At 44.8% G+C, this 27,987-nt stretch overlaps 1 protein-coding gene across 2 annotated transcripts; it reads right to left on the reverse strand.

Annotated features, from left to right (window-relative positions):
- Positions 1-1,472: 1,472 nt before the first annotated feature.
- Positions 1,473-27,085, reverse strand: LOC105890508 (polypeptide N-acetylgalactosaminyltransferase 10). 2 transcript variants are annotated; one of them, XM_031572313.2, is made up of 12 exons: positions 26,753-27,085; positions 17,316-17,394; positions 15,751-15,889; positions 15,409-15,575; positions 13,905-14,090; positions 13,510-13,693; positions 11,648-11,765; positions 11,085-11,192; positions 6,248-6,469; positions 5,906-6,022; positions 4,803-4,952; positions 1,473-3,900 (listed from the first exon to the last, which is right to left on the reverse strand). In XM_031572313.2, the coding sequence occupies exons 1-12, from the start codon at positions 26,909-26,911 to the stop codon at positions 3,736-3,738; spliced, it is 1,794 nt and encodes a 597-aa protein (XP_031428173.1). In that variant the 5' UTR covers positions 26,912-27,085; the 3' UTR covers positions 1,473-3,735. The 2 variants fall into 2 exon arrangements, with proteins under 2 accessions (XP_031428173.1, XP_031428172.1); XM_031572312.2 differs by having other exon boundaries at positions 17,316-17,397; positions 26,753-27,082.
- Between the last annotated feature and the right edge of the window lie 902 nt (positions 27,086-27,987).

Here is a 27,987-nt window from a genome sequence, read left to right on the forward strand (position 1 = left end):
AGCGTCGGCTAAATGACTAAATGTAAATGTAGTCGTTTGTGTCATATTATATAATCCCATCCATAACAAATAGGAATAAAATGGTTAATATATTTAGAAGACTTGGTCCAGGCCGTAAACGTGATATTCCTTCAATGGTGGTACTGATATGCACATGGGTACTAAAATGGCTAAATACTCTGAAGCTGCTTCAACACAGTATTTATAATACAGGATACAATACTGCCCTCCTCCTGTAAATACCCAGCACATGTTTTATATTGAATAAAAAGCCCTTTGTACTACTTATTGTTATGACCAGTACAAAACCAACATGAAGATAGTGATGAGGTCATAAGACCATCAGGCTTTGATAAAATAAAGACAAGAATGAAAATGCATAACATAACTAAACTTGGCACAATGCAGTGAAATGGTGAAAAACATCTACATCAAGTGTCAATAATAACAACACATCTCTTGCTAATGTTTGTTCAGTTTCTGTAGAAATAGAAATAAAAAAATGCCTTCAGATCCCATAGTATGAATCCACACATCACATTCCTATTCTGCTATACTCAAACAATTGAGGTTTAAAAATTGTAAAAAAAAAAAAAAGTTGTAAAAGGATCTGTAGATCTTTCCAAGCTGGTAGCATTCTGTTCCCATCTCTGCAGTCTCATCTCATGTGTGAAATGTAATAGCCAACCAGGTGTGCTATATTTAAAAGGTATTTATAAAGTATTCAATTGTTTAGAAAACATTCAAATGCATTAGAATACAAAGAGATATTAATACAACAAAATCCAATCAAGAATTTCTTGTGCATTCCAAAACTTTGGGGGTCTGTTGTGAAACACAAACAGTTGTTAGTAAGATGCCATTACATGAACCCGTATGCCATTAACGATCTCATTCTTGACGTTGACGTTATTGTTTTTGTGCTTGCTCTATGGATGTTAAGTCTTGGGTCCCACAACGTTAATTATACTGTTCATGTTTACATGATGCTATAAAATAAACAACATAAAACAAATTGAGATACTGTGGTGTAGAATCATTGAAGACAGAAAAACAAGCAAACAAACAAACCCCCCCCCCACAAAAGTAGTGTTCATTCTCTCTGTCTAAAGTCGAGGTATAACATAGATAAGGGGCTTCCAAAAAGTAATTTTGTGTTGTTTTTTGCTTTAAAGCAGCAATAAGGAGTTATGTTCCAAAACTATCAAGCGAACTACCTGAAAGGCATGCAAAAAGCTTGCAAACACCACCAACAGCCCAGTTGACACTGATAGAAGCTTGCCAACACACTAACTGGTGTCTTTTGGCAGTATAGCTGGCAATGTCATGCTGTGAAAGCTTTTCTTCCATTTTTGCAAGGTGTTTCAGCCAGGAAACACATACTGTACCTCCATAGTGCATATCTTGGATGGCTAGTGAGAAGACACAGGTGTTTATCTGTCCTTCACATGACCATATGCTATCAAAATGAATTTGAGGATGGTACCAAAACTAGTTGCCTATAAAACCATACCTCAGAAAGTGTCAAATTGTTGCATAGTGTGACTTTAATACTAAATCTATATGAAATCTATGAAAACATGAAGCATAAGCACGTGACTGTAGGCGGGGAAGTGGGCATTCAGGGGCAAGGTTACCACACTACTGCTTTAACAGATTGTACAGCAGTGTACTGACACAACTTTCAATTTTATGGGAAGCCAGAAAAAAAAGTCATGATTTCATTGAATGATTTCACTATTCATGATTTAAAGCACAAGAAATTCTTAAATGTATTGTATTATTATTATTTACATTTAATCTAAAGCTATAAAAGTTTTCTTTTCCAGAGCAGATCCACAGCAAAAAATGTATAGCCCGTTTTTTTATGTTTATAATGTAAACAATGAAAACACTGAGCGGTTACTTCTGTGCATACGTACCGACAGGCCGTATGGCAGCACCACTTTTCTCTATTTTTACTCAAATAAACAGATGCCAGTTCCCATCGTCTGTACTTGAAGTCGGTTGTGACATAGTTTAATGAGTCCTCTACAAGTCGCTTCAAATGTTTGAAGGTACACTGCTGGGGGCATCTCCATGTGCTTGGGACACACTTCAAATATAAGATTGAGGATTTGCATCAATTTGACACAGATCTCATAATTTATTTGCAAGACCTTTAAGGTTGCTCCACAATCTGACCAATTTGGTTTCTATGAAGAGATGCAACCAGTGTTTCTTACCAACACAGACTCATAACTCAGACTCAAAAGACAGATACACACAGACACACACACACACAGCCTCCATATCATACAAATATCTTGTGTGCTGCACAAGAAACACACAAGCTGAAGCCGTTTTTAAGCTGTAAGGCACTGTGACTTCATTCCGCTTCATCAGTCATTTAAAACACACACACTGTTTTCACTACACGTTCACTAACTTTTACATTTACAGTAATGGGATAACGGGAGAACTTATCCTTTTGAAACCCTCCATAACACATGGACACAGACAGGGTGGACATACCCTCCATAACACATGGACACAGACATGGGTGGACATACCCTCCATAACACACGGACACAGACACGGGTGGACACGAGCACTCGCTGACGCTTGGGGCAGCACAGTTTCAATGGTGCACAGAGATGAAGACTCAAGACCTGACGGAGATATGATGCCGCCGCCGCCCCCTAATTTTTCCAGACGGCTCTTTGCCCCATCTCTGTGGCTCAGTCACAGAGAAAAAAAAAAAGAAGGAAGGCAGGAAGGAGAGCAATAGGAGAAAAGGCAAAACAAACAAATACCTCGGAGGCCTGTTCAACTGCCAGTGATAACTGTACTATAACGACAACTGTAACTACAACGACATGAGCGTCCAGCGATAATGAAAATAAGAAATATAAAGTTTAAATGTGATGCCTTTAAATTTGATGGATTCTGATTGGCTGTCAGTGTTTTTATCATTCACACAACAGTGTGAAAGTGATGCTCAACGATATCGTTCATCATATCGTTACTGTTATAGTGTGTGGTGTGGACATTGTTATGTTATGAGTGGTGTGGACATTGCCATTCTTTTTTTTAAACTTTAGTATTTTCAGTATTTTTATTGTATTGTTGGAAGTGTGGACGGCCTTTAGTGAGGTTCAACGATGCCAACACACCAATATGGCCTTACACTTATGTGTAAACATGTTGACTCTAGCTACCGCCCTGCAAGGGACACATAAAAAAGGTGAATGACAAGAAAAAGAAAAACACATATGGACAGAGTACGTATGTAATGTCCACTTTCGGTGTGGTCCATACATACTGACACACTATGACGACACATGACACTCATGGGTGGACAATGCAGCACACACACAACTGGAAAATCAAGAGTGATCTTGAGGCCATGGAAGAGTGATCTTGAGGCCATGGAAGACACCATGAAAAAAGGGTGGCCTGTTCTTCATAGCAAGGAAGGAAATGCAGGACCACGCTTTTGAGGGACACATTTGTGGAGGTGAAGCCCAGAGATCAATCGGTGGGGGGTCACGCACGGAACAAACCCAAGTAGAAAATGCCACCGCCAACCATGGAGAGACGGAATAACCCCATAGGTCGCTCGGAGTCCCTTCAGCCCTGTTCTCTTCAGGGGCCGTCTACTTTCAGTAGTCTCAGCTTAACATCCCCTGCCCAACACTCCCCAGCCTCTGCGTGTTCAACACACGCTCAGTGCTGCTCTGTAGTACAAGTGGGTCAGTGCTGGTTTAAGTTGAAGCGCTGGAGCACGGTGGAGTTGGTCTTCTCAAAGTGCCACTGCTGGCTGGCAGAGCCGGAGTCGCACGTGTTCATGTACACACGCTTCTCCGCCGCGCTGCTGTCCACGCAGCTGTTACTGATCGGGTGGTACACACTCTTATCCTGCAAGGAGGAAGCAGAGACACTTGAGTTGTGATTGAAAAAAAAAAAAAAAAAAAACAACAACAACAATACCTTCCCCCTTTGGGGGGAAATAAATTAACAAAATCGAAAGAAATGAAAAAAAAAAACCCACAGTTTTCTAACCATAGGCAGAGCTTCAAACTTTCTTAGTCGGTAGTAATAAGACTGTCGTACAAAAGCAATATGACACTGGTGTTCATGGGGTTGGTGAAAGATATCGCCATGGTCACAGCAGTGTCATATTGCTTCAACATCCCCTAAGTGAAATAAAATTCCCGTCTTTATTCGGCTTTTCTGCTCTTTTGACTTGCTGTTTAGAGGAAAAACTCTGACCACCGGATGAACAAGTTGTTTATCACTACTAGGAAGTGTGCGTGTTAATCGGAAAGGTACTAGTTGGGCAAGTCCAATTCATTTCGGACAACCAAAATTTGAAGAATGCCTCCCTGTAGGGCTACCAGGGATTTACAAATTCTGCCAGCCCTGAATCATTTAGTACCTTAAGCTCTCTCCACATCACCCCCTCTGCTGGGGGCCAAGCCTACACTATGCACATTGAAACGCCCTCTCACCTCACTGCATGCCACTTCAAAATCCCTCTGCTCAATGAAGAAATGTACATTGGCCCCATTTTCTGTTAAGTATCTTTCTTACAGTGTGCTTACGAAAGTAATATATAAGACTGTGTACTTGTCATAGAAGTAAGATGTTATAACATGTTTCTAACCACAACCCAATCCCTTAAATTAACTAGACCCCCAAGTACATCATGTACATTTTTTAAATGTACATTTGTCCCATTATCTTAATTACAGTGTGCTTACGGAAGTAATATATAATACTACATAAACATTAGTATAATGAATGTAAAGATGAAGTACCTTCCTGTAGCGCCACAGCTGATTGCCCTTCATGCCGTGGCAGTCGTAGAGCGTGACGGGGCTGTTGTGGGAGATGGCATCGAAGCAGACCTTCTTGGTGTGCAGCGGGTCGCCCACCCGGATGTCCTCCCTCCAGCCAAACGTGAACACCTGCAGTGCGACACAGGGACTCTGGCATGAGCAAAGGAACCACAGGTACTCTGGCATGAGCACAGGGACCACAGGTACTCTGGCATGAGCACAGGGACCACAGGGTACTCTGGCATGAGCACAGGGACCACAGGTACTCTGGCATGAGCACAGACTGGCATGAGCACAGGACACAGTACTCTGGCATGAAGCACAGGGACCACAGGTACTCTGGCATGAGCACAGGGACCACAGGTACTCTGGCGTGAGCACAGGGACTCTGGCATGAGCACAGGGACCACAGGTACTCTGGCATGAGCACAGGTACTCTGGCATGAGCACAGGTACTCTGGCGTGAGCACAGGGGCCACAGGTACTCTGGCGTGAGCACAGGTACTCTGGCGTGAGCACAGGTACTCTGGCGTGAGCACAGGGACCAGGACTCTCCGGGAACCCCCACATGAAAAAGAACTACATCTCCAAAACCCCCTCAAGCTATGACACATTTTCTTAGAAAAAGAAGACATTTATTTTGTTGTGCTACTAACTGACACAGTTTGCTATGGCCACACATTTCCATCTGATAGTACAACCTCACTTCAGACGCTAGAGAGCCCCCTGGTGGAGGACCAGAGTGTGAACAAGATGATCATACCATCCCAAGCGCCCAGACACACAGACACACAGACACCAATCTTTACACTCCTGATGAAGTCCTATCTGAGTCACCACCAGACACAACCCAGGAATAGCCCTCTGGGGTGATGAACCATACAGGACCGTGATCAATAAAATACCAGCATTATTTTGGACCGTGTGATCATTTTCAGTCAGGTTTTCAGTGACAGCAGACAGATTTGAACACATTTATGGACCGAGTTGGGTTTATATATAATGAATAGAATAAAGGATGGTGAGACAGATAGTAAATGTGAAATATAAATACATTAATATTTAGCGTGTATTCTCCTCACCTGTCCGTGGGTCCAGCCAGTGTCTCCATGGCCTTGTAGACACACCTCCAGGTGCACAGGAGACCCAGAGGCAAAGTGCTTTGTCTCCATACACAACCCAGAGTCTACATTCTTCATCTGCACACACAGAATATACAATGTTGAGGCATTACGGTCTTACTGTCATACTACTACTGTGTTGCTGAGTTAAAGCTGAACAAGAGACATTAAATCACCCACATTGCAAAGTCTTGTTATCCCTGAGACAGTAATTAGTATCTAATAATTAAGTAATATATAATATTATAAATAATAATAAATAAATAAATAAATAAATAAATAAAGTGTTGTGGCTGGGCGTACCTGTCCCCAGGCCGCCGCGGGGGGCTCTACTGGGGGGTAATGGCGGGGCAGGTCCCAGGCCACCTCCGTCATGAACCACTTGAAGTTCTTGCACTGCAACCGGGCGCGCAGGTCCTTCTGGCTGCTGGTGTCTCCCGCCGACAGGTGCCGGTACTCCGGACGCCGCTGGTAGATGAACTCAGCATACTCGTCCATCCACACCTCAGCCACACGCTTCAGATTCTACCATGAGGAAGACATTCACGCACACACACGCACACGCACAGACTGTTACGCTTCTAACAATCCCTGAATTCTTTGTTTTCCATGACATTCTAGACTGTGTCATCTATACTTTGGCAATGCAACCGTGCAGTGTTTATCACAGGGACCGGACCTGAAGCAGAATGAAGCCAGTACAGAGAGGAGGGAGAGAGATACGAGTGGGCATGGAGGAGAGAGATACGAGTGGGCATGGAGGAGAGAGATACGAGTGGGCATGGGGGAGAGAGAGAGATACGAGTGGGCATGGAGGAGAGAGAGAGATACGAGTGGGCATGAGGAGAGAGATACGAGTGGGCATGGGGAGAGAGATACGAGTGGGCATGGGGAGGAGAGAGATACGAGGGCATGGGGGAGAGAGAGAGATACGAGTGGGCATGGAGGAGAGAGAGAGATACGAGTGGGCATGGAGGAGAGAGATACGAGTGGGCATGGGGGAGAGAGAGAGATACGAGTGGGCATGGAGGAGAGGGGGAGAGAGATATGAGTGGGCATGGAGGAGAGAGATACGAGTGGGCATGGGGGAGAGAGATACGAGTGGCATGGGGGAGAGAGAGAGATACGAGTGGGCATGGAGGAGAGCGAGAGATACGAGTGGGCATGGGGGAGAGAGATACGAGGTGGGCATGGAGGAGAGAGATACGAGGGCATGGAGGAGAGCGAGAGATACGAGTGGGCATGGGGAGAGGGGGAGAGAGATACGAGTGGGCATGGAGGAGAGAGAGAGATACGAGTGGGCATGGAGGAGAGAGAGAGAGATACGAGTGGGCATGGGGAGAGAGATACGAGTGGGCATGGGGGAGAGAGATACGAGTGGGCATGGGGGAGAGAGATACGAGTGGGCATGGGGGAGAGGGGGAGAGAGATACGAAGTGGGCATGGAGGAGAGCGAGAGATACGAGTGGGCATGGGGGAGAGGGGGAGAGAGATACGAGTGGGCATGGAGGAGAGAGAGAGATACGAGTGGGCATGGAGGAGAGAGAGAGATACGAGTGGGCATGGGGAGAGAGATACGAGTGGGCATGGGGAGAGGGGGAGAGAGATACGAGTGGGCATGGAGGAGAGAGATACGAGTGGGCATGGGGAGAGAGAACGAGTGGGCATGGAGGAGAGAGATACGAGTGGGCATGGGGGAGAGAGATACGAGTGGGCATGGAGGAGAGCGAGAGATACGAGTGGGCATGGGGGAGAGGGGGAGAGAGATACGAGTGGGCATGGGGGAGAGAGATATGAGTGGGCATGGAGGAGAGAGAGAGATATGAGTGGGCATGGAGGAGAGAGAGAGATACGAGTGGGCATGGAGGAGAGAGAGAGATACGAGTGGGCATGGAGGAGAGAGATACGAGTGGGCATGGAGGAGAGAGATACGATGTGGGCATGGAGGAAGAGATACGAGTGGGCATGGAGGAGAGAGATACGAGTGGGCATGGGGGAGAGAGAGAGATACGAGTGGGCATGGGAGAGAGATACGAGTGGGCATGGAGGAGAGCGAGAGATACGAGTGGGCATGGGGGAGAGAGATACGAGTGGGCATGGAGGAGAGCGAGAGATACGAGTGGGCATGGGGGAGAGAGATACGAGTGGGCATGGGGGAGAGAGAGAGATACGAGTGGGCATGGAGGAGAGAGAGAGATACGAGTGGGCATGGAGGAGAGAGATACGAGTGGGCATGGGGGAGAGAGATACGAGTGGGCATGGGGGAGAGAGATACGAGTGGGCATGGAGGAGAGAGAGAGATACGAGTGGGCATGGAGGAGAGAGATACGAGTGGGCATGGGGGAGAGAGAGAGATACGAGTGGGCATGGAGGAGAGAGATACGAGTGGGCATGGGGGAGAGAGAGAGATACGAGTGGGCATGGAGGGAGAGAGATACGAGTGGGCATGGAGGAGAGAGATACGAGTGGGCATGGAGGAGAGAGATACGAGTGGGCATGGAGGAGAGAGATACGAGTGGGCATGGGGAGAGAGATACGAGTGGGCATGGAGGAGAGAGAGAGATACGAGTGGGCATGGAGGAGAGAGATACGAGTGGGCATGGGGGAGAGAGAGATACGAGTGGGCATGGAGGAGAGAGATACGAGTGGGCATGGGGGAGAGAGAGAGTACGAGTGGGCATGGAGGGAAGAGATACGATGTGGGGCATGGAGTGAGAGAGATACGAGTGGGCATGGAGGAGAGAGAGAGATACGAGTGGGCATGGAGGAGAGAGAGAATACGACGTGGGCATGGGAGGAGAGAGATACGAGTGGGCATGGGGGGAGAGAGATACGAGTGGCATGGGGGAGAGAGAATCACGAGTGGGCATGGAGGAGAGAGAGAGATACGAGTGGGCATGGGAGGAGAGAGATACGAGTGGGCATGGGGGAGAGAGAATACGAGTGGGCATGGAGGAGAGAGAGAGATACGAGTGGGCATGGAGGAGAGAGATACGAGTGGGCATGGGGAGAGAGAGAGATACGAGTGGGCATGGAGGAGAGAGATACGAGTGGGCATGGAGGAGAGAGATACGAGTGGGCATGGAGGAGAGAGATACGAGTGGGCATGGGGGAGAGAGATACGAGTGGGCATGGAGGAGAGAGATACGAGTGGGCATGGAGGAGAGAGATACGAGTGGGCATGGAGGAGAGAGATACGAGTGGGCATGGAGGAGAGGGGGGAGAGAGATACGAGTGGGCGATGGGGGAGAGAGATACGAGTGGGCATGGAGGAGAGAGAGAAGATACGAGTGGGCATGGAGGAGAGAGAGAGATACGAGTGGGCATGGAGGAGAGAGATACGAGTGGGCATGGGGGAGAGAGATACGAGTGGGCATGGAGGAGAGCGAGAGATACGAGTGGGCATGGGGGAGAGAGATACGAGTGGGCATGGAGGAGAGCGAGAGATACGAGTGGGCATGGGGGAGAGAGATACGAGTGGGGCATGGAGGAGAGCGAGAGATACGAGTGGGCATGGGGAGAGAGATACGAGTGGGCATGGAGGAGAGAGAGAGATACGAGGTGGGCATGGAGGAGAGAGAGAGATACGAGTGGGCATGGGGGAGAGAGATACGAGTGGGCATGGGGGAGAGAGATACGAGTGGGCATGGAGGAGAGAGATACGAGTGGGCATGGGGGAGAGAGATACGAGTGGGCATGGAGGAGAGGGGGAGAGAGATACGAGTGGGCATGGAGGAGAGCGAGAGATACGAGTGGGCATGGAGGAGAGGGGGAGATACGAGTGGGCATGGGGAGAGAGATACGAGTGGGCATGGAGGAGAGAGATACGAGTGGGCATGGAGGAGAGAGATACGAGTGGGCATGGAGGAGAGAGATACGAGTGGGCATGGAGGAGAGAGATACGAGTGGGCATGGGGGAGAGGGGGAGAGAGATACGAGTGGGCATGGAGGAGAGAGATACGAGTGGGCATGGAGGAGAGAGATACGAGTGGGCATGGGGGAGAGAGATACGAGTGGGCATGGAGGAGAGAGAGAGATACGAGTGGGCATGGAGGAGAGAGAGAGATACGAGTGGGCATGGAGGAGAGAGAGAGATACGAGTGGGCATGGGGGAGAGAGAGAGATACGAGTGGGCATGGAGGAGAGAGAGAGATACGAGTGGGCATGGAGGAGAGAGATACGAGTGGGCATGGAGAAGAGAGATACGAGTGGGCATGGAGAAGAGAGATACGAGTGGGCATGGAGAAGAGAGATACGAGTGGGCATGGAGAAGAGAGATACGAGTGGGCATGGAGAAGAGAGATACGAGTGGGCATGGAGAAGAGAGATACGAGTGGGCATGGAGAAGAGAGATACGAGTGGGCATGGAGGAGAGAGATACGAGTGGGCATGGGGGAGAGAGATACGAGTGGGCATGGGGGAGAGAGAGAGATACGAGTGGGCATGGAGGAGAGAGATACGAGTGGGCATGGAGGAGAGAGAGAGATACGAGTGGGCATGGAGGAGAGGGGGAGAGAGATACGAGTGGGCATGGAGGAGAGAGATACGAGTGGGCATGGAGGAGAGAGAGAGATACGAGTGGGCATGGGGGAGAGAGATACGAGTGGGCATGGAGGAGAGGGGGAGAGAGATACGAGTGGGCATGGAGGAGAGAGATACGAGTGGGCATGGAGGAGAGAGAGAGATACGAGTGGGCATGGGGGAGAGAGATACGAGTGGGCATGGAGGAGAGGGGGAGAGAGATACGAGTGGGCATGGAGGAGAGAGATACGAGTGGGCATGGAGGAGAGAGAGAGATACGAGTGGGCATGGAGGAGAGAGATACGAGTGGGCATGGAGGAGAGAGAGAGATACGAGTGGGCATGGAGGAGAGAGATACGAGTGGGCATGGAGGAGAGAGAGAGATACGAGTGGGCATGGAGGAGAGAGATACGAGTGGGCATGGGGGAGAGAGATACGAGTGGGCATGGAGGAGAGAGATACGAGTGGGCATGGAGGAGAGCACTCAGCCATTAAATAGTAAAGGCTATGCCAGGCTAAGTCACAGCTACTATTTTCTCTCCGTCATACACGCGCACACACGCACACGCACACGCACACGCACACGCACACGCACACACAGCAATGAGGGTGCACTCACCTTAGCTAGGCTGACGCCTCCAGGAACCTTGTAAGGCACATACTTCCTGTAGATGTGTCCAACCCTGGAGCAGGGGACGTCCTCCATCCGACCCCCACACATCCACACCTACAGGGAGGGAGAGGGGGAGACAGAGAGAAAGAAAGAAGGGGAGAAGGAGGGAGAGAGAAAGGGAGAGGGGGAGAGACAGAGAGAGCAAGAAAGAGGGGGAGAGGGAGGGAGAGACAGAGAGGTAAAGGGAGGAGAGAGCTCAATGCTCAACATACAATCAACTGAAAAAGACAGGTCAAAAGATTTGCAATCAGATTTGACTTTATGCACTTACCGGCATAATAACACAATCCTGCTTCTGGGAATACTGTCTCTGTCTCTGTCTCTGTCTCTGTCTCTGTCTCTGTCTCTGTCTCTGTCTCTGTCTCTGTCTCTGTCTCTGTCTCTGTCTCTGTCTCTGTCTCTGTCTCTGTCTCTGTCTCTGTCTCTGTGTGTGTGTGTGTCTCTGTGTGTGTGTGTCTCTGTGTGTGTGTCTCTGTGTGTGTGTGTGTGTGTGTGTGTGTGTGTGTTACCTTAAATGAGATCTCGTACTGCTCCCCTCCCCAGATTTCCAGTCCTGTGTCATATCCTCCCAGCTCCCAGAACCACTTCCTGTCCACTGCGAACAGACCACCAGCCATTACAGGGGACCTGCAAGACACAAATCACACATTATTACACACACACACGCAAGCGCACACACACACACACACAAGCACGCATACATACATACACAAACACACATACACGCAGTAATCAGACCCTCCATGATTTCCATTAAATGTGATTTCTTGCGAAGAAAATTATAGATTTTTCTTTTTCTTTAAACCCCACTTATTGAGTACTGCCAATACTCTACTCACTCAAATTACCCTTCAATAGGCCAATGCATGAATTTAGGAACGGCTTTTATTTTGAAATGCCACCTCCGAGCAAGAGTTTCATATCATGCTCGAACGCTATTTAGGCCTACCATTTAACAACTGAATACAAAGAAGAATGACATGAATTTAACTTAAATTACATAACGGTTATAGATTCAGCTATGCCGTTAACGTCAAGCGAATGTCTAATACCAGACTAACTTCACCACGGTCGTCAATCCGTCACATGATTGACACCAAACGAGTGGGACATTAAGCAGTGGCAGTGCTGGAGACAGACTGCAAAGCCTTATAGAACCAGAAATAAGTTGGAATTTAACACTAAGGCTTATTTTCTGCAATTGTATGCGCAATTTATGCTGTAAATAAGAAAATATGCAGTGTCTGAAAAAATTGGGTCAGTTGCTGCTTTTGCATTGAAATCTCAAATCACTGAATCACGAAAAACTGGAGGGGCTGAGTGATTTAACAGCAGTGTCACCACGGTTAAAAATAAATGATGAGAAAAATACTCATGCTCATCCGGTGTATGTCTACTGAAACATACTCCGGTGATCTTGGACTGTCATGGCCAATTCAAAAACAGTGAGCAGATAATCCCCCTTGTCTGTCACTTTGAGCGACTGAGCCTATTCGCCTCTGCACAGACAGACCAGTCAGCCTAGCGAACGCCCGAGCCTGTTCACCTCCTCACAGACAGACCAGTCAGCCCTGCACACAATCTGACTCACCTGTGCTGACAGAGAGGGACGTGGCCATGAATCCCACATGCCCTGATGACAGGTGACTCAGACGATAAGTTACCATGTTTTGTTTACAGTGGCAACAAGGTATTGTCCCTGATTTCTCTGTTGCATAACTTGCCCACACCTGCCGGCGTTTCTTCCTTTCTTTTTTTCCTTCTTTTTGTTTGTTTGTTTGTTTATGCTTGACTGGAGAGGGCAAACAACACACACATGCCTACAATCACGCCTGATTCAGAGCTGAAAAAGAAGTCAAAGCAAGAGCTTTGGGGTCGTGGCTAGGTGAGGCTCAGGTTCAGGTTCAGGTTATGAAAGAAGACGTAACGCAGAAATCACACTGGGAATGATGAAGTGACAGAACATCACACAACGCCCAGACTGAGATCTGTCTGGTTGCCAAGTGATGATTAATGTCTGCAGCGTGATGGCTGTGTTGTAATTTCAGATGTCCCATCAGCGGTTTAGAACACAATAGGTCAAAATGCAAAAATAAAAAGCCTGAAATATTACTAGGATATACAAAATCACATTGATGCATGTTGCGTTTCAGCCAAAAGTAGAACCAAGTTGAACTTGAATAAAAAAAAAAGAATTGGACAAAACCCATCATACCCTTGTCAATCTACCATCCCTCGTGGATCAATGATAATAATGAATGTTAGTCATTGCCTACTGGTGAACAGACTAGGACGATGATTTAACGACTGACTACCGCCTGATCAATGATCACTGCCTAAAGGGACTATTGACACTAGGGGCAGGACTCACTCAAAAGGTTCACTGGGGTCGTTCTTCTGCAGCTGTGCCGGAATAGGGATGCGCTTGTAGTACATCTCCCAGTCAAAGGCCCCCCGCATGGCGTCCCCTGCCTGGGTCTCATAGCCAAAGTTGTCGTGGTCGATCACATCGATCATTGGGCACACGATTGCCTTCCGATTGTGGGCAATACGGTCTGTCAGCATAGGGAGTCAGAGACAAATTACCATCAAGGACAAATAAACCAATATGTTCACTAATCAACAGTTATTTATTTAGACTATTGGAGTCATTTTTGCTGAGTAGTAAAAGTAGTTTTATAAGCTATACATTCAAATACGGTGTCACAAGTTTACATCCGAGATGTGCCACTGGAAAAAACAGGCACTGGGATAAGGACCACATACCCAGCAGTGGAGGCAGCCAGTTGACGTTGGCCTCGCAGTGCGAGTCCAGGAATGTGATGACTTCGCCCTTGGCGGCGGCTGCCCCAAGCAGGCGCGTCCTGATCAGCCCTTCCCTCTTCTTGGTGCGCAGGATACGGACCTTTGGCAGCCGGGACATGTAGTCCTCCAGAGAAGACTTCAGGTGTTCTGCAGAGGGGAACAGAGGAGTTCATCGGTGCCCAGGGAACAGTGCACTCTAGAACCAACCCTGCCCCGACCCGAGGCAGAACCGGGATGGAGTACAGTCACTATGGTTGAGCCTGGCACTTTGGCATTGCGGTCAGGGTGCATGTTTGGTACCCCATAGACCCAGGGTTGAGGCCAGGTGGGGTGACTGCCCTCCACAGATCATATTCAGTAGAAACAGACCCTACACTGGTGTGGAGCAGTTTCAGGATGTTAGTGTGACGGACAGAGTTGTGCCAGGAGCAGACCTCACCCAACCCCTCGCTCTTAAGAGATGTGCTCGTGCCCAACACTTGGGCACACATGGGTTTTAGCCTACTTGCTAGCACACCCGACTCGTATGTCTAAGGGTGTGTGTTGGAGTCCAGTGACAACAGTGGTTACATTAAGAAGGACTCAAACACACACATTACTTGTTTTAGTGATACAATAAGAATGTATGCACTGCAGCTTACATAGGAGTTATACCAGCCGGTGTAAAGCTGTTTGGGCCATTAGACCCACCACTGCATCTTTTACTGTAGCGCCACCATGTGGTTGTCCCGTTCTTACATCCTTCGCTATGTCAGCTGAAAACCTAATCTAAAACGCCCTGAGGAGTGAACCAAGATAACACACTCCTACGCCTTACTCCATTTTGTACACCAGTAATCCATGACCCACTCCCTGTGCAACTGTTTCTGATTCAACCATTTGATTAATGTGAAAGCAATCATTTCCCACACCCATGGACTACGCTGCCCTAATCCTTTACTTCCCACTTGCATGTTTAACATTCTTACCCACTGAATGCCACCGTCCAACATTAGTGTTTTATAATCTGCCCAAGTCATGTCCGGTTCCTCTGCTGACAAATTCATTGAGCTGTTACCGGTATTCCCAGATGGTTTTTCCTGAGTATTGTGCTGCAAATCTTTCACATAAATTCATAAACATTTGCCTGTTCTTGATCTGCCCAGTCCCATAAAGAATGTACACTGGTAAACCATTACCAGATAGCATATTTAACATATTAGCGTACATTCCCGTATTTAACATCTTAATGTCATTTAACATATTAACGTTCTAAAAATAACAGTTAAAGATGTGGCTCACTGTGTGTGTGTGTATGTATGTGTGTGTGTGTAGGGGACGTGCAGAAAGCAACTATCTAGTTGATGAATATACACATGGTTGCTTAGTGTATATTCAGTTGTGCTAGGGGTAAGTCTGTATGTATGTATGTATGTATGTATATGTGTGTGTGTGTGTGTGTGTGTGTGTGTGTGTGAATGCAAACCTTTATCGCTGAAGTCGTCCACCAGAACGATCTCTGCGATGAGCTGAGGAGGGGACCGGTTGAGGATGCTGTGGACAGTCCTGAGCAGCGATGACCACCCCTCATTATGGAAGGGAATCACGACACTGGTGTTGGGCAGCTTATCAGCATACAGCTTATTCTTACAGCTGAAACACAAACACACATATTTACCATGAAGCAGATCTATACTGTTATACTATTTAGTATAGTATATACTACTACTATACTATATACTAATTACTATTATTAGTATTATTTAGTTAGATGAAAGGCCTATCCAGTGGAATGAATGTAGGTGACATGGGATGACGTTAGACTCACTTTGGATGTCTGATGTCCGGCACCGATCTGTTGAGTGATATTCTGTCACTGACATAAATATTAAAGCCATTCTCCCGGTACGCCAGATCCACTCGATCCGCGTCGGTCAGGGGAAACGGTTTACCCTGTTCTCCATTACCTACAGACAGACAGACAGACAGACAGACAGACAGACAGACAGACAGACAGACACAGAGAGAATAGTCAGTTCAACTTGAGGAAATACAAATAAACATGGCTGCATGACCTATATAGTGTAATGACAGACCAATTTGATTTTACAGGTCACGATGAGGTACTCCAAAAATGCCAATTAGTGCCATGCAGCTAAGCATATTCAACAAATACAACAAATACAACCAAAAACAACATCAAACAAAGAAAATACCTTAATAAATACAAATGGAATGCAATAAAGAAGGAAAATCCACCAACAGCTTCAGATTCTTTATCTGTGTAAATTAAACATCAAGACAGTTGTTTTCAATACACATCCTGTTTTATTCACTGGACGCCACAGCTTTGCTGCCTATGCCACAATCACGATGTTGCATGAATTGGCCACATTCATGGAGCCATTCCTACAACCACAAGTGCAGAGTTGTGGTTGCTATTCTCAGAACTACAGATGTTTCAACTTGGTTTGCATTCTCCACTAGGCTCGGAGGGCGGGACTACATGCTTTTAAACAAACGCAAGCAGACCAGCTGGGAGAAAAAGATGCCTGGACACCACTCTGACAAACAAAACAACTTTGTGTTAGTGTCCTGATCGGTGAGACCGTGGGACTGCATTGTGCCTCAGAATGGCAAACTGAGGAGATGGGCCAACTGGACATGGGGAAGAAGACCAAGCTGCACACAGCTGTGCACACAGGACCAGACTCTGAGCTCATCAGCAAACACGTCAATCTCCTTTTCTTTACCCAAAACTGCTGCTTCCACTGCCACAGATGTGCCAACCCCATGATTCTCGCTGATGCTGCTCCCTCTAAATGCTTTAAAGCAACACCATGCAATAATGTTTTAATGGGTAACTACTATTGAGATCATCTTGATGGTATATGGTCATGTGAAGGTTGTTGCTGATGTTTGTGAAGGTTATGTGAAGGGGATCCCTTTTAAGTAGTTACCTTGCATAATGCTGCTCTAAATGCTGCTCATTGCATTTTCTAAAAGAAGAGTGTTCAACAAATAATAACTGAAGTTATCTTTACTGCCTTTAAAAACAGATTGTTACAAACAAAGGTTTCTAAAGATTAGAGCTAAGGTAACTTAATTGCATTCCACTCCGGGTAAACATTCTAACAATTAGAACTAGGCTCAGTGAAATTATTGCATTTCACTCTGGGAAAACATTCTCATGATTAGAACTACGTTTAGTCAAATTATTGCATTTCACTCTGGGAAAACATTCTAACGATTAGAAGTAGCCTTAATCAAATTATTGCATTTCACTCTGGGAAACTATTCTAACGATTAGAACTAGGCTTAGTCAAATGAACAGTATTTATCAGTTAAACCAAAGAGGTTCTAAACAGAGAGCGGCGGGGGCCGGCTCCACACCTGTGCGTGCTGCATCTCTTCTGATGGCCTCGCTGTCGTGCCAGTCGATCCTCCGCGGGCCGTCCGCTCTCAATGCCTTCTGCTGCCAGGGACAAACACACACAATCAAACACAAATATTTACAGAAAGCCAGTCCTGTCAAAGTAGTGCCAACACACACACACACCCGCAAAACACACACACACACACACACAAACACCCACAAAACACACAGAAACGGGAATCAGAGGTGTGCTGATACGTCCAGTAGCTTAATTCTCACAAAAAGGCAAATACAGTTTTCTGTTCACCTGCGTGCAGAGACTCATGAACAGAAAATGTTCCATTGTTCAGTCAGTCATTCATTCATGTTAATTCCAAAGTATATGTAAAGCCTACATGACTGCAAAAATGTTGATGCAATATTTACCATAACATTGCCCATAATCCTTCACAAGAATAGAGAGTGAGCAGTAGCTCAACAGTACTGTGCCAAACATCAATCTCCTGAGTGGACTACTGTGTCAAAAGTTCTCATCACCAGACACAAGTTAGATCAGTGTGAATTTTGTAGTTGAGGAAAAAGAGTACTTTTCAGTTGGTAATGTCTGCTCGTTTGCAGCCAACATGTAAGTTTATAAATATGCAAGCACTTGGCAGGATAAGGAATACATTTCAATATACTGCATTTTTTTCAACAACACTTACGAACGTTTTGAACTCCAACCAGAATGGCGGGGCCTCAAGTGACTGCTGCCTCTACTTGATATGGTTTTAATATCTACTTTTTTCCCCCCCATTTGCCTTTCTTCTCAAAACCTCCTTAATTTTATACATTAAGACTAAATATATTGAACCTCTGTTCATGTGACACTAAACCCTTTCTCAATATGTATTAAGAAAAGGTTTAGCTCGTGTGAATTTTGACAGTAGAAGAGGTAGTCTATAGTCCATGTAAAGCGAATCGCTTAGTTTCTGACATGGCTGCAGACAGTTTTCTGAAGTGCATGGACGTAAATCCCACAGGAAGGACCATAATGTCATCCTGCCATCACAAAGACCTGCTGCACTGGATGGTTAATCACGTTTCCCACATTTAAAGCTGTGATGGCCTCTGGGCGCTCCCTGCCTCCTGCCCCCTAGTCCCCTCCTGTCTCCTGCCTCTAGACCATGCGTTGGGGAGGGTGCCAAAAGGAGCCAGCACTTCCTTAATTGTGTGAGCACCCTAGAAGATGCAGCCTAGCACAAACAACCAGGCAGAACGTGTGGGTGACAACTTTTGTGGCAGCGAAACACCAAAAATGATTGTTGTGGGGCATACACTGGTATCTTATTTCATAAATCTGCTGCCTTATTTTATATAAATCTGGTGGAAGCTAGAAAAGTAGTATTCTGTTCCATTTAGCTTGTGATCACCAACGTAGAGGTACTCTAGCGTAAACCATTGTGATGCATTTTCCTCAGAGGAGTCCCAGACCTAGCAGCACACAGCTGTGCCATGTGAAGTGCACTCAGTCTGTCTCACACGCTCTAGAAGACTTGCTTGCTTGCTCTCTTGCTGAACCGTGCTGCCAATTGTGGGCACTCGTTAAGCCCTTGCACTACAAGATGCTGTTGGATGTTAAACTGGGCACTTTCCAAATTTACCCATGGCGTGTTGTTTACGCCGACATCATTAGTGGACAATATGCAGCAAATTGCTTCCCTAATCTCCACAATCCTCACCAAAGCTTCACAGCATCACTGACACGCACTTTATCTGCCAAAATACAAAGTCCATCAGCTATCTCTGTGTTGACCTCCTCCATATCAGTTTCCTGCTGTAAATTGGCCTGTTGCTGACTGATAACTTCTCTCAAAAGGCCCATGTCAGCAAGTACCCTTTTGTTCAATGCCATATCAGCACCTGTGGCTATTTTAAGGCAAAAATGTGAAATCTATAAAATAACTTAAAAAACCGAAGTAAATAAATGAAGTTGCATAGATACATAAATTACCAAACAAGATGATTCAAATACACGTGATAAAAATACTAAAACTGAAAACATCATCCAAGTACTTTGAGAATAAAATTGTTGCCTTGCGGCGTTTAGAGCACTTCGGACACTTCAAAAGGCCCATACACGAGAGTCAACTCTAACTGTCTGTACGCTATGACAGATCTTAAGATGACACTAAGACTATAACACAAGACCAAAGTAATCAAACACTGATTTCATCCATATATCAAACAACAAGTTTTCAGGTGTCACCCTGTAAAAACACATCTACAGTGCCCTCCACAATTATTGGCACCCTTAGTGAATGTGACCAAAACAGGCTATGAAAAAATATGTCTTTGCTGTTTATCCTCTTGGTCTTTCACTCAAAATATTCAAAAAAAATCCTACCTTTTCATTGAAGTAAAATTATTGAAAAAAAAAAAAAATGTTAACATTAAATAAATATTATTCTCCAAAACAGGTGTGCCACAATTATTGGCACCCCTTCATTTAATGTTTTGAGCAGCCTCTCTTTGCCAAGATAACAGCTCTGAGTCTTCTCCTATAATGCGTGATGAGGTTGGTAAACACATGGCACGGGATCTGAGACCATTCCTACATACAGTATCTCTCCAGATCCTTCAGATTCTTAGGTCAACGCTTGTATACGCGGCTTCAGCTCTTCACACAGATTTTCTATGGGGTTTAGGTCGGGGGACTGTGATGGCCATGGCAAAACCTTTATTCTGCGGTCGGTGAACAATTTTTGTGTTGATTTTGAGGTGTGCTTTGGATCATTGTCCTGCTGGAAGGTCCAACCACGGCCCATTTTAAGCTTCCTAGAGGGGGCTGTTAGGTTTTCATTTAATATCTGCTGGTATTTGATGGAGTCCATGATACCATGTATCCTAACAAGATGTCCAGGGCCTTTGGAAGAAAAACAGCCCCACAACATCAAAGATCCGCCACCATACTTCACAGTGGGTATGAGGTGCTTTTCTGTATGGCTATCTTTCTGTCTACGCCAAACCCACCTTTGATGTTTGTTGCCAAAAAGCTTTATTTTGGTCTCATCTGACCATATAACTCGGTCCCATTGAAAGTCTGACTTACATTTGGCAAACTGTAGGCGCTTTAGTTTGTTGTTGATTGACAGCAGAGGCTTTTTTCTGGCAAGCCTCCGAAACAACTTGTGGTGATGGAGGTGGCGTCTGATGGTAGTTCTGGAGACTTTCTGACCCCAGGACTCAATTTACCTCTGCAATTCTCCAGCTGTGATCCTTGGAAATTCTTTTGCCAGTCGAACCATCCTCCTCACGGTGCGGGGGGTCAATTTACAGATAGGTCCTCTTCCAGGCTGATTCCTTACATCTCCTGTCGCTTTGAACTTCTTAACTATTGCCCTGATTGTGGAAATGGGTATTTTCAACTGTTAAGATATTTTCTTATATCCTTTTCCGGATTTCTGCAGCTCAACAACTTTTTGTCGCACTTCGACACTGTGTTCTTTTGTCTTTCCCATCTTGATGAATGACTAAGGGTATTTGGCCTGTGTCACCTCATATTTATAGTCATGGTTGACCACTAAAGAGTTCCTAATCAAACAGGTGAACTTAAAAATTTAAAACATGACTGGTAATATACTTCAGTTAGATTTTAATTATAAGATTTTCTAGGGGTGCCAATAATTGTTGCACCCATGTTTTGGAGAAAAATATTTTATTTAATGTCAAAAAAAAAAAATTCTTTTAATAATTTTACTTCAATGAAAAGGTAAGATTTTTGTGAATATTTTGAGTGAAAGACCGAGAGGATAAACAGCAAAGACATATTTTTTCATAGCCTGTTTTGGTCACATTCACTAAGGGTGCCAATAATTGTGGAGGGCACTTGAAGGGAGAGTGGATGGTACAGTGCCCTCCACAATTATTGGCACCCCTAGTGAATATGAGCAAAACAGGCTATAAAAAAATATGTCTTTGCTGTTTATCCTCTTGGTCTTTCACTCAAAATATTCACAAAAATCTTACCTTTTCATTGAAGCAAAATTATTGAAAGAAAAAAAAACTGTTGACATTAAATACATATTTTTCCCCAAAACATGTGTGCCACAATTATTGGCACCCCTAGAAAAATCTTATAATTAAAATCTAACTGAAGTATATTTCCAGTCATGTTTTACATTTTTAAGTTCACCTGTTTGATAAGGAACTCTTAAGAGGTCAACCATGACTTCCTGTTCCACTGGCGAACAAATATGAGGTGACACAGGCCAAATTCCATTAGTCATTCATCACTATGGGAAAGACCCAAGAACACAGTGGACAATGTGCGACGGAAAGTTGTGGAGCTGCACAAATCAAGAAATGGACACAAGTAAATCTCTAAAGAGTTGAAAATACCCATTTCCACTATCATGGAAATAATTAAGTAGTTTAAAGCGACAGGAGATGTTAAGAATCAGCCTGGAAGAGGACCTATCTGTAAATTGACCCCACGCACCGTGAGGAGGATGGTTCGACTGGCAAAAGAATCTCCAAGGATCACAGCTGGAGAATTGCAGAGGTAAATTGAGTCTTGGGTTCAGAAAGTCTCCAGAACTACCATCAGACGCCACCTCCATCACCACAAATTGTTTTGGAGGGTTGCCAGAAAAAAGCCTCTGCTGTCAATCAACAACAAACTAAAGCGCCTACAGTTTGCCAAATGTAAGTCAGACTTTCAATGGGACCGAGTTATATGGTCAGATGAGACCAAAATAAAGCTTTTTGGCAACAAACATCAAAGGTGGGTTTGGCGTAGACAGAAAGATAGCCATACAGAAGAGACCCCCATACCCAATGTGAAGTATGGTGGCGGATCTTTGATGTTGTGGGGCTGTTTTTCTTCCAAAGGCCCTCGACATCTTGTTAGGAGACATGGTATCATGGACTCCATCAAATACCAGCAGATATTAAATGAAAACCTAACAGCCCCCTCTAGGAAGCTTAAAATGGGCCGTGGTTGGACCTTCCAGCAGGACAATGATCCGAAGCACACCTCAAAATCAACACAAAAATTGTTCACCGACCACGGAATAAAGGTTTTGCCATGGCCATCACAGTCCCCCGACCTAAACCCCATAGAAAATCTGTCGGAAGAGCTGAAGCCGAGTATACAAGCGTTGACCTAAGAATCTGAAGGATCTGGAGAGATACTGTATGTAGGAATGGTCTCAGATCCCGTGCCATGTGTTCACCAACCTCATCACACATTATAGGAGAAGACTCAGAGCTATTATCTTGGCAAAGGGAGGCTGCACAAAACATTAAATTAAGGGGTGCCAATAATTGTGGCACACATGTTTTGGGGAAAAATATTTATTTAATGTCAACAGTTTTTTTTTCTTTCAATAGTTTTACTTCAATGAAAAGGTAAGATTTGTGTGAATATTTTGAGTGAAAGACCAAGAGGATAAACAGCAAAGACAGATTTTTTTATAGCCTGTTTTGCTCATATTCACTAGGGGTGCCAATAATTGTGGAGGGCACTGTAGGTCAAGAAAAAGAGGCGTAGCTATGTTGTAAGTCAAATCTGTTATCGTTTATTGCATTCTCCCTAGCTGTTGCTTGCGAAACACCATAAGGGGACAATATTATATTCATCCTGTTCGAAATCTGTCCTAGAAAAGTTCTTCCGAGAATTTTGTTACACCAAATATGATTTGAGATCAACTCCTGACGAACAGCTTCATCACAAGCAACAGGCCACATGTGGCAGCTTGTCAGCTAGCAGCACAGCCATACCAAACAACGTGATGAATCTCCCAGATGACCATATGGCGTCATGTCACGTTCCCAAGCCTCATTCCCCACTTCATACAGTACACGTCCTTCATCCCCAATTACACTGCAGAGATGTAGGTCACTTTAGAGGCCTATGGCAAACAAATCCCTCTCTCATCATCACACAGGACTCTAGACTGAAGGGCACGGTGTCTGTTGTATTGTTTGTTCATTTAGTATCTAGTATTTTGTTCATCTACAAACCACTGCTCTATCCAGTCATAAGTGCTGCTACAATGGCTTCACACGAGCAGTCCACACGAGCAGGAAAGCACACACTGGTCCATCTACCTTGAGTCATCTGAGTACATCCTTTACTCCCCTGAGTCATTGAGACATTTTGATGGTGTTGTGTGTGTGAGAGAGAGACAGAGGAAGAGAGCGAGAGAGGGAGAGAAGGAAAGAGAGAGATAAAAAGAGAGAGATTTCATGCATGAGAGTGAGAGTGTTTGGCCACCATGGATCAATACGCACAGTGCGCTATGCATTAATCTTAGTGCGTGAGATTAAGGCCGTCTGACAGCTTGATGGTGCGGAGGTTAGAAAATGATCTATTTTAGAGTCTGTGTAATCTCTAATCCTTCCATCTATCCCCACTGCAGAGGTCTGCAGCCCCCAGCTGTTGGGTTGCCTGAACAGAGCTGGCGTTGGGTTATTCACTCACCTTGGCACTTCATCTGCATTAGGGGTCTGAATATGTACACTCGTCCACGTTTTTGTTCTGGAGAACTAACGAAACTTCAGCGCAATTCCCTTCAGAAAGAGGCTAGTGAGACTGCATGACATAGATAGGTGTGTGGAATGGCATAGTAAAGTATGAGCTCTGCTTACAGTACCGTTTTTTTTTTTTTTTTAAATGTATAAATGGTGTAAGCAAGTAACGTAGAACCCATAATTTAACAACAGATCCTTTCTATAACCAAAATTACACCTTTTACAAGTGTAAGACCAATTTGACATTTTGATCACCAGATATCCCAAAGTATTGGAGTGTAATTGAAATACTTAATTTACTGAAAACCAGTAGGCACGGAGTTCAAAGAGAAACGAGAAAAATACAAACTGTCAACGAGGGAAGGACGTCTTCAGATTTGAAATCATTCTGACGTCATCAATATTTCATATCATGCTTCATTCTGCGGAGGCAGCTGTCAACTCTAAATTGTGGCATTAACTTGAAGCACAACAGGATTAGACCGAAGCTACATGCCCAAGTGAATACGATTCATATCAACCTGTTCTGTTACCAGATGGCTACACCTGTCAGATGAATGATGACTGTTCAATGGCGTTCATGTGTTTATTCTTAATACTGAAGCATGCAAACGCTAAAATGGCGCTAATTTAGAACAGATACACAAGATTTTTACTCTCTCACTTGTTTGGGGGTTTACATTCCTGAAGTGCGATCATACTGATCAGAAATCTCTGCACTGTAAAATAATCATTCTGACTCATTGCATTTTTGGTCATCACAAAAACAACAAGGCAAAGGCTCAAAATCATGACCAGATCATATCCAGCATTCAAATGTAGCCTTTTAGAAAAATGCAAATCATTTGAAACAAAGTTTACGACAAATGATTTACAGACACATCTTCTAAAAATTTTAGTTTGCTGGTTTAGTCTCTGGTTTATACATAGTGGTGCAGGCAAGAGGGGAAGAACAGACAAGGATGAGGAAAGGTTTTCTACACTGGGAAAGGGGGCAGACTTCTACGACTGACTTTGGGATGTCACACGTTGACACTGCAATGGCATAACAACAACCTAAAATTACAATATTCACAATTAACCGAAAGAAGATATTGAATCGTAACACTTTAAAGACGTTACTGAACAGCTCAACTTGAAAAGATCAAAAAGGTCAGACTATGGTGCCGTGGTTTAGTCAGTTAACAGCCTGATAGAGGCTAAGTGTGCATGGTGGAGGGAACAATGCTTTGTCACCATTAATTAGGCTAATGAGAGAAAAAGGAGTTTGTTTGTGTGCGTGTATGTATGTGTGTGTGATTGTGTGTGAGAGACAGGTGTGGTTCAATAAATGGGAAGTAATGGACTGAGAGAACATGACGACTGAGAGAACATGACAAATGTGAAAACAGCACTGTGATAAATAATCCCGGCCATTATCTAATTTTCACTTCTGTTTTGGATAAAGCAGGCATCCAGGGCCTCCATTAATGAATGAATTCCCACGTGAGGCAATGCAGTGGTTAGGCTAATGTGTTTAGAGGAATCAGAGGCTGTTTCACAATGACAGATAATATTTGTGTCATACAACTCGCTATGGCCTCAGGATAAGAGATGGGGATGCATTTTTAAAAACGTCTATTCGGATTACATAGTGTGGAAGGACACAGTGACCGCGCGTGTGCGAGAGAGAGAGTGTGTGCGAGAGAGAGGTGTGTGTGTGTGTGTGTGTGTGTGTGTGTGAGAGAGAGCGCATTTGCATTGAGATATACAGGCACTGCACCTGTCTCATTTGGACACTCGTTTCTCTGGAGTGGAACGTGCCTGCTCAGAGGCATACAGAGAAGCTCACACATTCGCATACACACAGAGGTCCCTGTCTTCCACACACACACACACACACACACACTCTCTCTCACACACACTAAACAGTGCTAGCTTAAGGCACATTGTATACTCGCCCTGTCTGGCAATCAGGCAGAGGAAAACCAACTAAGTGTGAGTGTGAACAAATAGTCTTTCATGCCTGCTTCACTAGCCCTGCTGCAGCAGCCAACCACTGGGTTCACATCCTGCTTAGGGATTCTTGTAAATCATTCCGATAACTTCTGATAAAACTAAATCAAAGTCAGCTAGTTTAAGATGTCAGACTTTCTAATGTTTTATTTGACGGACAGCAGACGCCTCGGAAAATTAGCTCTTATGGGGATGCAAAAAATACAATCCCAAAGGTAACAATATCAACAAGCCAGAGATCTACAGATGCTCCCGAAGTAGCCTAATATATGAAGAAGGAATGGGATCGTGTCTCACTCATTGCGTGGGACATCATGTGTGTTAACGATTATAATACATGCAATAAGATATTAGGCCTACAAAATGAAGTGAAATAAAATGTGAAGATGAAAACTTCACAGGAATGAAGTAGGCTAACGTTACACACCATCAGTGCATCATGCGACTGAAAGAGCTTCCCTAACCCGGAACAAGCATTACTAGTTAATTTTGAAATCGTAACTAGATTTTCAGTGCCATCATTTAGAAAGTCTAGCCGGTTACATGCTAGGGCAAAAACAAACATCGGGCAAACGGACAACTGTTACAATATCGAACGATAAGGCCATATCGAGTTGGCCAGATATGATTTGACAGCGTTTATGACTTCCTGAACATTCAGAGAATTGTCAATGTCTTGGAGAAGACACTTACAGCTACACTAGGCAACAGACTGACAAGACAGTCAGCCTACTGAACATCACCTTTTGCCAGTTTATTCATCACTAAAGCATAGCTTTGCTATAAGGCTGCCTTGGTAAAACGCACTAGGATTCGAGGACAGATGCCTAGCACCAAGACATCAACAGCAAGTCAGGAAAGAATATAAATGCAACATCGTACAAACACTTCTCTCCCAATTCTCCACAACAAATTCACACAACGCGGAAGACAGTAAACCTACCTGCATTTTAGAGATGCCGCCCGGTCCTTCCACTAATTCGGGCGAGTTTTCAAACATTCGGTCTCGATATAAGGACCACAAACCCACGTTCGGTAAGAAAAGAAGGGCTGCAATAAGTAAACCAGCAAACTGCAACAATCTCTTCTCTTTCCGCCTCATTTTGTGGTCGAATTTGGTTCCCTCCGAATGTTAACAAGTCACGTCAAGTTGCTCCAGGTGGAATCAACTTTCTCTCGCTTTCCCCCTACGAAATCCAGGGTGCGCTTGAGTGCACGCACTTCCGCTAGAGGGAGCGGACCACTATCTTACATGGGGGAGGTTCAGGGGTGAAACTATTTCCTAGTTGTTGAGCAGTATGAATTTATCCAGCTGCTGTATAAATAATGTTTCACCAACAAATGAATACTAGAGGGCGATGTTTGAGGAACCTGCTTTGGCGAAGCACTAAGGTTGAATTTGTCAAAAAGATGAATTACCTTGATGAAGAATGTTGAGTGGTTAGTTAATAGGATCCGTAGTCCAAGTTCCCAGGGTGCAGTTGATTTGTACTGTTCTGTTGAGAAATTGATGAATTGATGAATAATGACGCATATACGGAGCGTGTGTGATTACTGAGACAACTCTTGTGACACCGGCGTTGGCATGTTATGGTTAGGAGTTAATCCGTTTTTTATTTATCACATTCTTCATTGTTATTTCGCCAAATATTTATACTTCCTCTACTGTCTGTGTCTTTTGCAGATATGTTTGTGAAATGTCATTGTCTTTGGCCTTTGGCCCACAACCGCAGGCTAAAATAGTCACTGTCATGTAGCCTGATATTCCGTACCGAATTATTTTCCTCACGTTTGAAGGCAATGTAGCCTACATTAATATGGTAAACACTTGTTCCCTATAATACTGACAGAGGGTTTTTTTTTTTTTTTTTAGCTGTGACCTTATGCAATGATTGTGCTGTGATGAAACACACCAAAGCTGGTGTTAATACTGTCAAAATGACCAGTTGTATAAAAAATGGCATTTTGGATTTTGTGGATAGAAATGGTTCAACACGCCTAAATCTACGATTTAGAATCACCTAAGGCCGAGTCAACTGTTTGGGACTTACCTGCATCATGAAAGTTATATTTTAAACAAAATGTTAATGCCCTCCCTTGTTGAAACCTTCTCTCCCCTTGTCCACTTTTTGGCATTTCGAGTTGGGCTCAGAGCTGGGGGTGAAGTTACACTTTAAA

This window comes from Clupea harengus, chromosome 8, assembly GCF_900700415.2.
Source record: "Clupea harengus chromosome 8, Ch_v2.0.2, whole genome shotgun sequence".
NCBI lineage: Eukaryota > Metazoa > Chordata > Actinopteri > Clupeiformes > Clupeidae > Clupea > Clupea harengus.

Excerpts from the sequence above, each read along its gene's own strand:
- LOC105890508 (XM_031572312.2), bottom strand. The coding sequence starts at position 26,911 with ATGAGGCGGAAAGAGAAGAGATTGTTGCAGTTTGCTGGTTTACTTATT. Across the intron at positions 14,091-15,408 it reads GGACGACTTCAGCGATAAAG|AACACCTGAAGTCTTCTCTG; the intron begins GTTTGCATTCAC and ends TCCCCTCTGCAG. Across the intron at positions 6,470-11,084 it reads GAGGCGTCAGCCTAGCTAAG|AATCTGAAGCGTGTGGCTGA; the intron begins GTGAGTGCACCC and ends TCCTCATGGTAG.